Genomic DNA, 12,307 nt, shown 5'->3' with positions numbered 1-12,307 from the left:
CCAGCCTCCCTTCCCCTCGGTTCCTCTCGAGCATCACCCTCTTCACCCGCAGGGACTTCCCGCCCACACAAATCCCATAATCGTTTTATTGACCTTCTTAAAAAAGGACCGCGGAATGAAAATGGGGAGACACTGGAATACGAACAGGAACCTCGGGAGGATCGTCATTTTAACCGTCTGCACTCTCCCCACTCGTGTCAGTGGGATTGCATCCCACCTCCGGAACTCGACCCTCATTTGCTCCACCAACCGGGATAAGTTCAACTTGTGCAGCCGACTCCAGTCTCGCGCCACCTGTATCCCTAAGTATCTGAAACTGTCCCCTATTAACCTAAACAGCAGCCCCCTCAGCCGACCCTCCTGGCCCCTCGCCTGGACTACAAACACCTCGCTCTTTGCCATGTTCAGTTTATACCCCGAGAACCGACCAAATTCCCTCAAGATTCCCATGATTTCATTCATTCCAGCCACTGGATCCATCATGTATAAGTGCAGGTCATCGGCGTATGACGAGACTCTGTGTTCCAGCCCCTTCCAACCCCTAGAAGCTCTCAGGGCAATTACCAACGGCTCTATTGCTAGCGCAAACAGCAGTGGGGAGAGGGGGCACCCCTGCCTTGTCCCTCGGTACAGTCTAAAATAGTCAGACATCGTCCTATTCGTCCTTACACTCGCCTCCGGAGCCTGGTACAGCAGCCTAACCCAGTCGATAAAGCCCTGCCCGAAACCAAATCGTCCCAGCACCTCCCATAAATAGTCCCACTCAACCCGGTCAAAAGCCTTCTCGGCATCCATTGCCACGACTACCTCTACCTCCCTACTCTCCGGGGGCATCATGATCACATTGAGCAGCCTTCTTAGGTTGGCCACCAACTGCCTGTCCTTGACGAACCCGGTTTCGTCTTCCATAATAACGTCCGGCACACAGTCCTCAATCCTAGCAGCTAAGAGCTTGGCCAGTAATTTTGCATCTACATTGAGCAAAGAGATCTGCCTATAGGACCCACACGCGTCCGGGTCTTTGTACCGTTTCAATATTAGGGAGATGGTGGCCTGTGACATCGTCGGGGGTAAAACCCCTCTGTCTCTTGCCTCATTGAAAACCCTAACCAGCACTGGCTCCACCATCTCAGAGAACGTTTTGTAGAACTCCGCTGGATACCCATCCAGCCCCGGGGATTTACCCGATTGCATGGCCCTCAAGCCCTCCAATATTTCTTTGGTCCTAATCGGGGCCCCCAGCCCGTCTACCAACCCCCTACCCACTTTTCGGAAGGTCAGTCCATCCAAAAAGTACCTCATCCCCTCCGGCCCCTTGGGGGGTTCCGAGGTATAAGGCTTACTGTAGAAGTCCCTGAACACCTTGTTCAGCCCTGCCGGATCATCCTACCAAGTTTCCCCCCCACAATCGACTACCTTCCCTATTTCCCTGGCTGCCTCCCACTTCCTCAGTTGCTGTGCCAGCATTCTACTGGCTTTCTCCCCATGTTCGTAGATCGCGCACCTCGCCTTCCTAAGCTGCTCTACTGCCTTACGTGTGGACAACACCCGAAACTCCGTTTGTAGCCTCTGTCGTTCCCTTAATAGCTCTGCCCTTGGGGTCTCTGCATATCTGCTGTCTATCTGTATGATCTCCTTTACCAGTCGGTCCGTTTCTGCCCTGTCCGTCCTGTCCCTATGTGCTCGAATTGAGATCAGCTCCCCCTCTCACCACTGCCTTCAGCGCCTCCCACAGCACCGCAGCTGAGACTTCTCCTGTGTCGGTGACCTGCAGGTAGTTTTGCATACATTTCCTCACCCTCTCACACACCGCCTCGTCCGCCAACAGACCGACCTCCAGCCTCCATTGAGGATGCTGAAAGCTTTCCTTACAGACCTGCAGATCAACCCAATGTGGAGCATGATCCGAAATAGCAATCGCCGAATATTCTACGTCCGCCACCCCCGCCAGCAAATCCCTGCTGATGATGAAAAAATCAATTCGGGAATACACCTTATGAACATGTGAATAGAACGAAAACTCCTTCCCCGTCGGCTGACTAGCCCTCCATGGGTCAACTCCCCCCCCCCCCCCCCCCCCCCCCCCATTTGCTCCATGAACCCCTTCAGTTCCTTTGCCATTGCCTGCACCCTACCCGTTTTTGAACATGACCGGTCCAGGCCGGGGTCAAGGACTGTGTTAAAATCACCTCCCAGAATCAGCCTGTGCGAGTCCAGGTCCGGTATCTTCCCCAGCAGCCTCTTAATAAAATCCACATCATCCCAATTTGGGGCATATACATTGACCAAAACTACCCTCACCCCCTCGCGCTTCCACTCACCATGACAAATCTGCCACCCCCATCCAAGATTGTGCTACCCACCTCGAATTGCACCCGTTTAACCAAAATCGTGACCCCTCTGGTCTTAGTATTCAGCCCCAAGTGGAAGACCTGGCTAATCCAACCCTTCCTTAATCTGACCTGGTCAGCTACTTTCAGATGAGTCTCCTGTAGCATAATTACGTCCGCCTTCAGCGCCCTCAGATGCGCGAACACTGCCCTCTTTACCGGCCCGTTTAACCCTCTAACGTTCCAGGAGATCAGCCTGGTTGGGGGGCACCAAGCCTCCCCCCTTCGCCGATCAGCCATCTCCTTTCTTGGGCCCGCCCCTAGCCCCTGTGACGCGCTTCACCTGGCCCGTCTCCTGGCAGCCCCCACCTCCGACCTCCATGTTCCCAAACCCAAGTCCCCCCCTCATCAGCAAATCAACTACCCCCCTTCCCTCTCCTAGCAACAACACCCTGTAACCTAACCCCTGCCATAAACTAGCTATACGCAGACCCCCCCCCCCCCCAACCTGGCTTCCGTAGACCAGCTCACCCAGCTGGCCTGGTGACTCTCGACTCCGGCGCCAACAAGTCTCCCACCTATTGTTCCCTCTGACCCATTCCCCCCGCCCATCGACACTACTTCCCCAAACCAGCCATCCTCGATCAATTGCTCTGAAAAAAAACAAGGAACAGAGAAAACCCGATACTAGTGCAATTCAAGTAATACAACCTAAGTAATAGGCACCTCCAACCACCCCCATCAGAACACAATAAGCCCCCAGCATCAAATACCTTAATTTCCCTCTTCTCCAGCAAAAACTCGAATACAAAAGAAAAAAAACAAGAAAAACATATAAACATCACTCAATAACTTTTTAACTTATGTCCAAAAGTCCTCAGTTCGGTACCAGCTCTTCTCTCTTGGCGAAGTCCATCACATCCTCGGGCTCCTCAAAATAGTGGTGCTGTCCCTCGTGTGTGACCCAAAGGCCGCCGGGTATAGCAGCCCAAACTTCACCTGCTTCTTAAACAAAATCTCTTTGACTTGCCTGTAGCCAGCCCTCCTTCTGGCCACTTCCACGCTCAGGTCCTGGTAGATGCGCAAGACACTATTGTTCCAATTGCAGCTCCGTATGCGCTTGGCCCACTGTAGCACCCGCTCCTTATCCAGAGATCTGTGGAACCTGACCACCATCGCTTGGCCCCCCCCCCCCCGCTCGCGGCTGCCTCGCTAGCGCTCTGTGTGCCCTGTCCACCTCCAACAGGCGAGGGAAGACATCATTCCCCAACAGCTTCTGGAACATGTCTGCCACATACGCCGCGGCAGCCTCTCCCTCAGACCCGTCCGGGAGACCAACGATTTTTAAATTCTGCCGACAGGACCTATTTTCCAGGTCCTCCACCTTCTCCAGAAGCCTTTTATGTTGGTCTTTCAGCCTCCCCATCTCCACCTCCACCACCGTTTGGTGACCCTCCTCCTCCTCCAGCGCCTTCTCCAGCTTCTGGATAATCCGATCCTGGGCATCCAGGCTGTGCTCCAGGCGCTCGATTGATTTCTGGATCGGGTCTAAACTGTCCCATTTCAGCGCGGGGAAGCCCTCTTGGATGACCTTCAGCAGATGCTCCGTTGGCTGGGCTGTCTGCACCGGGGTCCGGACATTGGCCATATTGTCCTCAGCATCAGCCTCCACACTGCCCTTGCTTGCCCACTTCTTCAGCTGTTTACGAGTCTTTCTGCTTCTTAATTCCATACACCTATATCTGGAGTCAGTGCCTGAGTGCTATGCCTTCAGATCCAGCGCTCAAAAGCACAAAAAAGTCCAGGGAAAAGGTCCAAAAGTCCGACCGGAGCGAGAGCCACCAAATGTGCAACTTACTCCCTCATAGCCGCCACCGGAAGTCCAGCATTTTGCTTTTATATTGTAGTTTGGGTGTGGATAATGGTGGGGTAGCAAGGTTTGCTGCAGGACAGAATGTAAAAATTGGTTTGAAATGAGTTGTGCTTTTTGGAGGATGGAGTTGGGAGGTGAGACAGGCAAGTATTGGAATAGTCGAGACTGAAGATGAGATAGACCTGAATGAGAATTCACATGGCAGATATGTCGGATTATAAATGTATTGTTTCTTGCCCTCAATTATTTTCAGTGTTTATTTATTTCTGATTTTGGTTTCATGATTTCTTTTTTTTTCCTTTTGCAGACTGAATATCTGACCAGGTAAGGATTCTATCTCTCTCCCTTTCTCATCCTATCAAGGCCAAGAATGATTCTGTCCTCACCTAACACCAAGGGATATCCTTTCTGGCCGGGGTCACTCGCTCATTTTTCCCTTCCCAAGTATTGGAACCACAAAATCTCAGCTGCTGTGACGGATACGATCTATTACCTCTTCACGGACCCTGGTTGAATAGGATGAGCTCATGTGGACTGGATATTCTTAATTTTCATCATCTTGTGACAGGTCCTTCTTAGTCTGCACGGTTTCGGATCATATTGGCTGATATATTTATCACTCAGGAGCCCCTCTGTCATGTCCAAATTTTCTTTCACGGTTTAACACAATTTTATTCGTAATTCACTTACTCTACAAAGTATGACTCCGGCTCACAGCTGAGCTTTAGGTTTTACCCGCAATTAGTAAAGGAGGCTGGCAGGCTACGATCACTCGATATGGATGTCTTCTCTCGGCTTCAAAACCCAGGGTCCTTTCTTCTTGTGATGGTTGTGCCTGGGGGGCTCCCAGGTTATCGCTCGTCATGTCCAAAAAGGCACACCTTTAAAGATCTCCATACTGTTTGTCCTTATATCACCACTCGTTGAGGGGATGTCCTATAGAACCCTCAGTTGAAGCTTTGAGTTCAGATGCTTTCCTAAGTGGTTACGTTTTGTTCACTGGTTGAACACTGATGAGAGGTTTAGTCAGCGTGGAGTGTTACTGAGACCGTAATTTTTGTATTACGGCAGAACTGCAACATGATCAGAATCAGATGGCTGATTTCAAGAGAGAACAGCAGTCAAGTCGATATAGTATGATCATGGCCTTGAAAGTTCTTTGAGAATCGGCTGTATCTCACATGGGCTAGAGGTGATGGTGTAAATGGCAACAAAAGTGGTGGTGTTTTAGAAGGCCGGTGTTAGTAGGAAATATATAGATTCCTGAAGTTTGTGGATGTAATTGGAGTACCTCGTGCTTTGTCCATCTCACAGCAATGAATTGCTTGCACTGGCAAAGTTGGAAGCACTGCTATTGCACTTTATACCTGGTTATTGTACCCTCTATCATTTGGCAGTGGCCGCAATGGACATGAAATTTGGATCGATACAGTACAATTTAAATTTGCTGCTTTATTTCCATCTATGTTTCTGTAACTTACAGGGGAGATACCACAGAAAGCAGCCAAAGGAATTTGTCAAACAAAGAAGTGACTTCGTATTTGGACACTGGCCTACATTCTACTCAAGGTCAGGCAGAGATTGAAACTGATAGGAGAGGCTACAGAAAGGTAAATTTGGGGCTCTGACCAGATTTTCATTCAAGAGCTAATGTTTATATCACTTCATGTCCTTGTCCCTCCTGCACCTTAATAGACCCTTCCAGAACTCTCTATTCCTTTAACTGGTGTTACAGTCCATAAAAACTGACTACATTTGAAAAAGTTACTTGAATTTCCAGTGACCAACTTCTAGAAATTATATGACAAGATTTCAACTGTCCCAAACAAATGAAAGAAACACTGCCTAGTAAGTGACTAATATTCTAACGACAAAAAGATAATCCATGTCGATGTTTTAATGTGACCGATAACTCTATTTGCATATACATAGAATACAGCATGCTCTCCACAGGATTGATTGGAAAGGTTAGAATTAATAGGAATAATTCACCGTCACTCTCCCAGCTTCCAACTGGTTCACATTTCCCTGTTTCGTCCAGTCATAATGTCGAATGACTGTTGAAATGCGCTTCCCTCAGGTTTGGGAAGATTCTTGAATAGAGGACCAGAACTAAGTTATTTCTCCTTCTAACCTCGACAGGGTAAATCTTCCACAGTATTTAGAGCACTAGGGGATATACCTCTTCAACCAGAGACCGCCCTCCCACCTAGTAGCTCAAAGGGGACGCATATCCTTCCTTTCACTGTTTAAAAAAAATTTAGACTACCCAATTCATTTTTTCCAATTTAGCAAGGCCAATCCACCTACCCTGCACATCTTTTGGGTTGTGGGGGTGAAACCCACACAAACACAGGAGAATGTGCGAACTCCACACGGACAGTGATCCAGAGCCGGGATCGAACCTGGGACCTCAGCGCCGTGAGGTAGCAGTGCTAACCACCACGCCATCGTGCTGCCCTTCCTTCCTCTCACTGTTGACCACACAAGCTGCACCCTTTTGTCTCTTTGAGACCACTCCCCTCTTTCTCTTTCTGTCTAAATAGAGACCGAAAGTCTGTCCACAGTCAGCACAGTTGTTCTTGCCTTTGTTTTTGGATGTAAAATATAATTTGCACTCCGATCGCTTTTGACCTGCTCCCCTCACCCCAGCACCATGTTAACAAAGCCACGCAGGTTTGTTCAGCAGAAATCTCAGCAAATCACATGACTCATTCCTCCATTTTAACATGAATTAAAGAGTCCGAAGCATAATCAATTTCTAAAACCTCACATTCATAACACTGGCCTCTGTTAAAAAATATATTTATTCATTCTGTGGTGCTGGGCTTCCCCATCATTAAGGATGGGAACATTTGTGGAGCCTCCTCCAGTGAGTTGTTTAATACTCACCTTTCACAACTGGATATGACAGGACTGCAGAACTTTGATCTCATCCATTGGTTGTGGGATGGCTTAGCTCTGTCTATCTGCGGGCGGCACGGTGGCGCAGTGGTTAGAACTGCTGCCTACAGCACTGAGGACCCGGGTTCAATCCCGTCTCCGGGTCACTGTCTTTGTGGAGTTTGCACATTCTCCCCGTGTCTGCGTGGATCTCATCTCACAACCCAAAGATGTGCAGGTTAGGTGGATTGGCCACACTAAATTGCTCCTTTAATTGGAATAAACTAATTGTGTACTCTAAATTTATTTTTGTAAAAGCTCTATCTATCTGCTGTTAGGCATGTAGCTTCGCCAGGGTGGCTCCTCATTTTTAGATGTGCCTGATGCTGTTCCTGGCATGCCCTCCTTCATTTTTCATTAAACCAGTTTATGATCCCCAACTTTAAACTAGACGCTGGAGTGAATGTAACAGTTTTACAAGACAATGAACTGTGGTTACCAATACAATCCCTGAAGCCAACAGAAACCTATCTATACAGTCCAGGAGGGGTCGAACTAAAAGTGAAGGGAAAGTTACAGGCAACACTCCAGTAGAAGGGTTGTTCTTTCAAGCCTGCCTTTTCAAGGAGAAATGTTTCTCATACATGATTCCCTTTTCCATCATAAACCTAACCCTAATCTATATGATGGTCACCGTTATCAAGGTCTATTCTAACTCCGATCTGGCCTGTCAGTTCCTGTTGGCAATATCAATTCCTCCAGTATTTATGCTCAAGTGAATTCCTTGATGTTATTTTGAGCAGTTTTGCTGATCAGAAATGTTGCTTGGAAAGTAAATGTTTCCGTCTTCCTCGGTAACAGCTGTACGAAGAGCTTCAAAGAAAGAATGTCCAATTGAGAGACCAGCTGCAGGAGGTGCAGATGCAAATCACACAGACAAAGCTGGAATTAGAGAAGGCCACACAGGTAAGCAAAAAGTCCCCACACAATGCAGCCTTTTGAATGCTTGGTTGAGTTAATTGTTAAGATTTAGTGGGATTAATGCAGCATTAATAGGATCAGGGTGAAACGGAGAACCTATCGCATAGAGCTCCAGAATTAGAGACAATTCGTTTGTGCCCCCCTTTGCAACTATCCTTTGGCTGTCTGCACAGTTGTAATGTTTTTTTTGTGCAAGTTCACTCATTTTTATTTTGCTACGAGTTACGTCCAACTTCTCCCATTTGAAGGGATTATAAGATTTGCACCATGTGCTCGCAAACGGCTTCCTTCTCTGAGAGAACCCAGGTGATGGTGTTGTGGGAGATAATCGAGAAAAGGTGTGCTATTTTTAAATGAGGAGAGCAGCTTGCAGTCTGAGATATCTGGGGAAGGTTGGCCAAGCAGGTGAATGCAGTTTCTTCAATAAATAAGTCAACCTCCCAGATGGAAGAAATTCACACGCATGGGGCGGGATTCTCCGGGAATTGGCAGGGCGGGCAAAAACGGCGCAGTGGAGTGGCGGGAACCAGTCCGGCGTCGGGCCGCCCCAAAGGTGCGGAATCCTCCACACCTTCAGGGGCTAGGAAGGCGCCGGAGCGGTTTGCGCCCCACCAGCTGGCGTGGAAGGCCTTTGGCACCATGCCAGCTGGGGCTGAAGGGACTCCGCCAGCCGGCGCGGGTCTGCACATGTGCGGGAGCGTCAGCGTCTGCTGACGTCATCCCCACGCATGCGCACATGGAGTCACTTCCGCACCGGGAATGGTGGATGAACATGGCCTCCGGTGCGGAAGGAATAGAGTGCCCCCACGGCACAGGTCCGCCCACGGATCGGTGGGCCCCGACCGTGGGCCAGGCCACCGTGGGGGCATATTCTGGGGCCAGATCCCCCCGCGACTCCCCAATAACCCCGGAGGCCGCCCGTGCCGCCAGGGCCCACCGGTAAGGGACCAACTCCAATTTACGCCGGCGGGAACGGCTACAGGCAGGCTGGACTTCGGCCCATCGTGGTCCGGAGAATTTGGGCGGCCCCGGGGCCCATTGAGTCGCGCCGGACCCCGCCATTCACCGAGGTGGACGGCGTGACTCACGCCATGCCGGTTTTTGTGGGGTGGGAGAATTTGGAGGCCGCCGGGATTCACGCCGACCCCCGGCGATTCTCTGATCCGGCAGGGTTCGGAGAATCCCGCCCATGATATCTGTTACTTATATTGCCAACTATACTCCTTCCCAGTATATTTCTATTGTATATCTACATTCATGGACTGCCTGTAATCAGTACGTTTTGTGTGAAATGAAGTGTGTCTTTTCTAACCCTTGGTGTGTGCATTTCATGTGCTAATTCAGCAGCAAGCTTTTGTGAGTTTAAAATAAAGGTGATTTATTCCCACACACCTACCCCAAAGTAACACAATGTCACACACACGTGCACACATAATACAGATAAAGACAGTGCACTTTCACAGATTATATTTAATTCAGTCTCTGATTCATGATTTTCAGCCATTAGGCCTGTGGCTGCTTGAACAGATTTGATGGTCTAAAATTGAAATCAGGATATGTTGTAAAGTAAAGGTTTCACAGTAGGTTACGAGATTTCTAGACTTGAATATGTAGGAGGTTACTTCTCCGGTTAACTCTGAAACTGGAATAGGTTAAGTATTTTAGTTGCATGATTACTTGCCCAGGAACGTCCATTCTGGAGGAAGATGATAGTTCAAGAAGGGAGCACTGGGTGGAGCTACAGCACAAGTGAAGATGAACAGGAAGTAGACTGAAGGGATTGCTCAAAGATAGCTTCATGCTGTTCCAGAATTTCTGCTACCCAGCAATTGCCCATACGGGAAAGTTGTTTTGTGAGCACCATTAGTTCACCTGAGACATTTACAAGTGTGTGAAAAACCATGCAAATTCTGACAGCTATATTGAAGGATTCTCCTACCTGTATCTGTGCAGTGGTTTAACTACATTACAGAATTGCAGTCTACTCTGGAATGTGTGAAATCTCTCGGGTTTAAGAAGTCTTACGGTACAATCAGGAGTGATCTAACCTTGGAGATATCAGGCTCCAATACCTTTGAACCATTCTCATTTGATTCCAAAACTGGGGGATAGCCTGGATAGCACCATAGTACAAAGTTTATGCAGGGATATTACAGGTACGACGGGGACTCTTATCAGTGACTCCTCATCCTTGGCCCATAACCATTCCACTCAGTGAAAGGTCACACAGTTTTCAAAGACCAGCAACTCCAATGGTGCCTGCCATTATGTAGACAAGTTACCCTTCTGAGGGAGAATACAAGCCCTGGAGACTTTAAGGAAAGCTAGCAGGTAGCCAATTCAACAACTTGAAAGAGAAGTGGGATCATTATTAAGAGATCCTCATCACACATTGTCATCCACGGGAAGCACTGGGAAAATAAAATCCCCTGATGCGCAAGTCCTATACGCTTTAGAAGTTGGAACAATGAGAAGTAATCTCATTGAAGCATGTAAGATTCTGAGAGAGCAGGACAGGGTGGAGATTGAACAACTGTTTCGTCTGGCTGGAGAGTCTAGAATTAAGAAGCATAGTCTCAAGGTAAGGGGACAACCTGAGATGAGGAATACTTTTGGTACTCAAATGGCTGTGAATCTTTGGAATTCTTTATCCCAGAAAGCAGTGGCACTCAGCCACTGAATAAACGTGAGGCTGAGATTGATGGGTTTTTGGTACTGAGTGGATCAAGGAATATGGAACCAGATGAAAAGTGGAATTGTGGTCAAGGATCATTTGTAGTCTTATTAAATGGCAGGAAAATCTCGAGGAGCTGAATGGCCTACCCCGCTCCTATTTCTTATGTTCTGAAACTCATTTTCTGATCAATAAATGTGGCAAATCTGCCCTTGAACTGGAGCACCCGGGGGAAACCCACGCAGGCACAGGGAGAACGTGCAGACCCCGCAGAGTGACCCAAACCGGAATTGAACCTGGGACCCTGCCACTGTGAAGCATCAGTGCGAACCACTGTGCTACAGTGCCGCCTTCAAACTCCTCAGATGTGCGAAAATATGCAACCGTTTGACTGGCACATTCAGCCCCCTCACATTCCATGTGACCAGCCTGGTCGGAGGGCTTTCCCCCCCCCCCCCCCACATCCCCGTTGATCAGCCATACCCCTTCTTAGGCCAGCACCCCACCCGTGACATACGACCCTCCAGACCCACCCCCGGAAGTGCACCTTCGCCACTCCCTCCCATATAATGCCCCAGCAACAATACCTTCGTCAGCAGCACCCCCCTCCCCCCCCCCCCTCCCCTTCACAAAACAACAACCCCGTCCCCCACTGCTACACTACCCACCTGATCACCACCCACTGCACTCCCGTTAATCGCCCGCCCAGCTAGCCTGGCAACCCCCCGCAAGGCACCACCACCTCCTACCCCCCCACTGATTCCCCTCCCCCCACTTGCTCCCCTCACAAGAGTGCAACAATAAACAACAAAAGAAAAACAATACAGGAATTACCAAAAAGAACAGGACCAAAGAAACCACATTCCTCTCCACCTCCTCCTCCACAGTTCAATGTCCTCCTTCACCTGCCAGTCCATTGTCTCTCAAGTATTCCGCCTCCTCCTCTAGTGTCCCAAAATGATGCTCTTTATTGCTAAAGGTCACCCAGAGGTAAGCCAGGAGCAACATCCCAAACTTCACCCCCTTTTTAAAGAGGGCAGCCTTCACTCGGTTAAACCTGCCCCCCCCCCCCCCTTCGCCAGATCCGGACCCAGATCCTGATACACTCGCAGCTCACTCCCCTGGCAGGTGCATCTCCTTGTCTGCCTCGCCCATCTCAGAATCTTCTCCTTATCTAGGAACCAGTGAAGACGCACCACCATTGCCCTCGGCGGCTCGTTCGCCTGCGGCCTCCTCATTAGCGCCCTGTGTGCTCGATCGACCTCCAGGGGCCGGCCAAAGTTTCCCATCAGCTTCTCCAACATTCCAGCCACGTACGTGGCAGCGTCCGCTCCCTTGATGCCTTCAGGCATCCCTACAATGCTTATGTTCTTCCTCCGGGAGCGGTTCTCCTGCAGCCGCCTCTGGTTATCTTGCATTACTCCCACCTCGGCCGTCAGCCAAACCCTGGGACTCCAACCTCTGCTCCACTCGATCAATCACAGACTTCAACAGGTCTACAGCCTTGGCTACGACCTCATGGGCCTCTCTTCTCTACTGGCTAAACTTCTCACTTAAGAAGTCCAC

At 49.4% G+C, this 12,307-nt stretch overlaps 1 protein-coding gene across 4 annotated transcripts in view; it reads left to right on the top strand.

The window, feature by feature from the left end:
- The window catches only part of LOC140431032 (protein phosphatase 1 regulatory subunit 12A-like), a 349,337-nt gene that overhangs the window by 320,234 nt on the left and 16,796 nt on the right, over positions 1-12,307 (top strand). For all 4 annotated transcript variants that reach the window (XM_072518929.1, XM_072518928.1, XM_072518930.1 and 1 more), the window contains 3 exons: positions 4,511-4,527; positions 5,687-5,813; positions 7,948-8,052. In XM_072518929.1, coding sequence (XP_072375030.1) covers positions 4,511-4,527; positions 5,687-5,813; positions 7,948-8,052 — 249 coding nt within the window. The remainder of the gene's footprint in view (positions 1-4,510; positions 4,528-5,686; positions 5,814-7,947; positions 8,053-12,307) is intronic.

Source organism: Scyliorhinus torazame, chromosome 10 (assembly GCF_047496885.1).
Source record: "Scyliorhinus torazame isolate Kashiwa2021f chromosome 10, sScyTor2.1, whole genome shotgun sequence".
NCBI classification, from domain to species: domain Eukaryota; kingdom Metazoa; phylum Chordata; class Chondrichthyes; order Carcharhiniformes; family Scyliorhinidae; genus Scyliorhinus; species Scyliorhinus torazame.
This window is presented reverse-complemented; position numbering and strand designations above follow the sequence as displayed.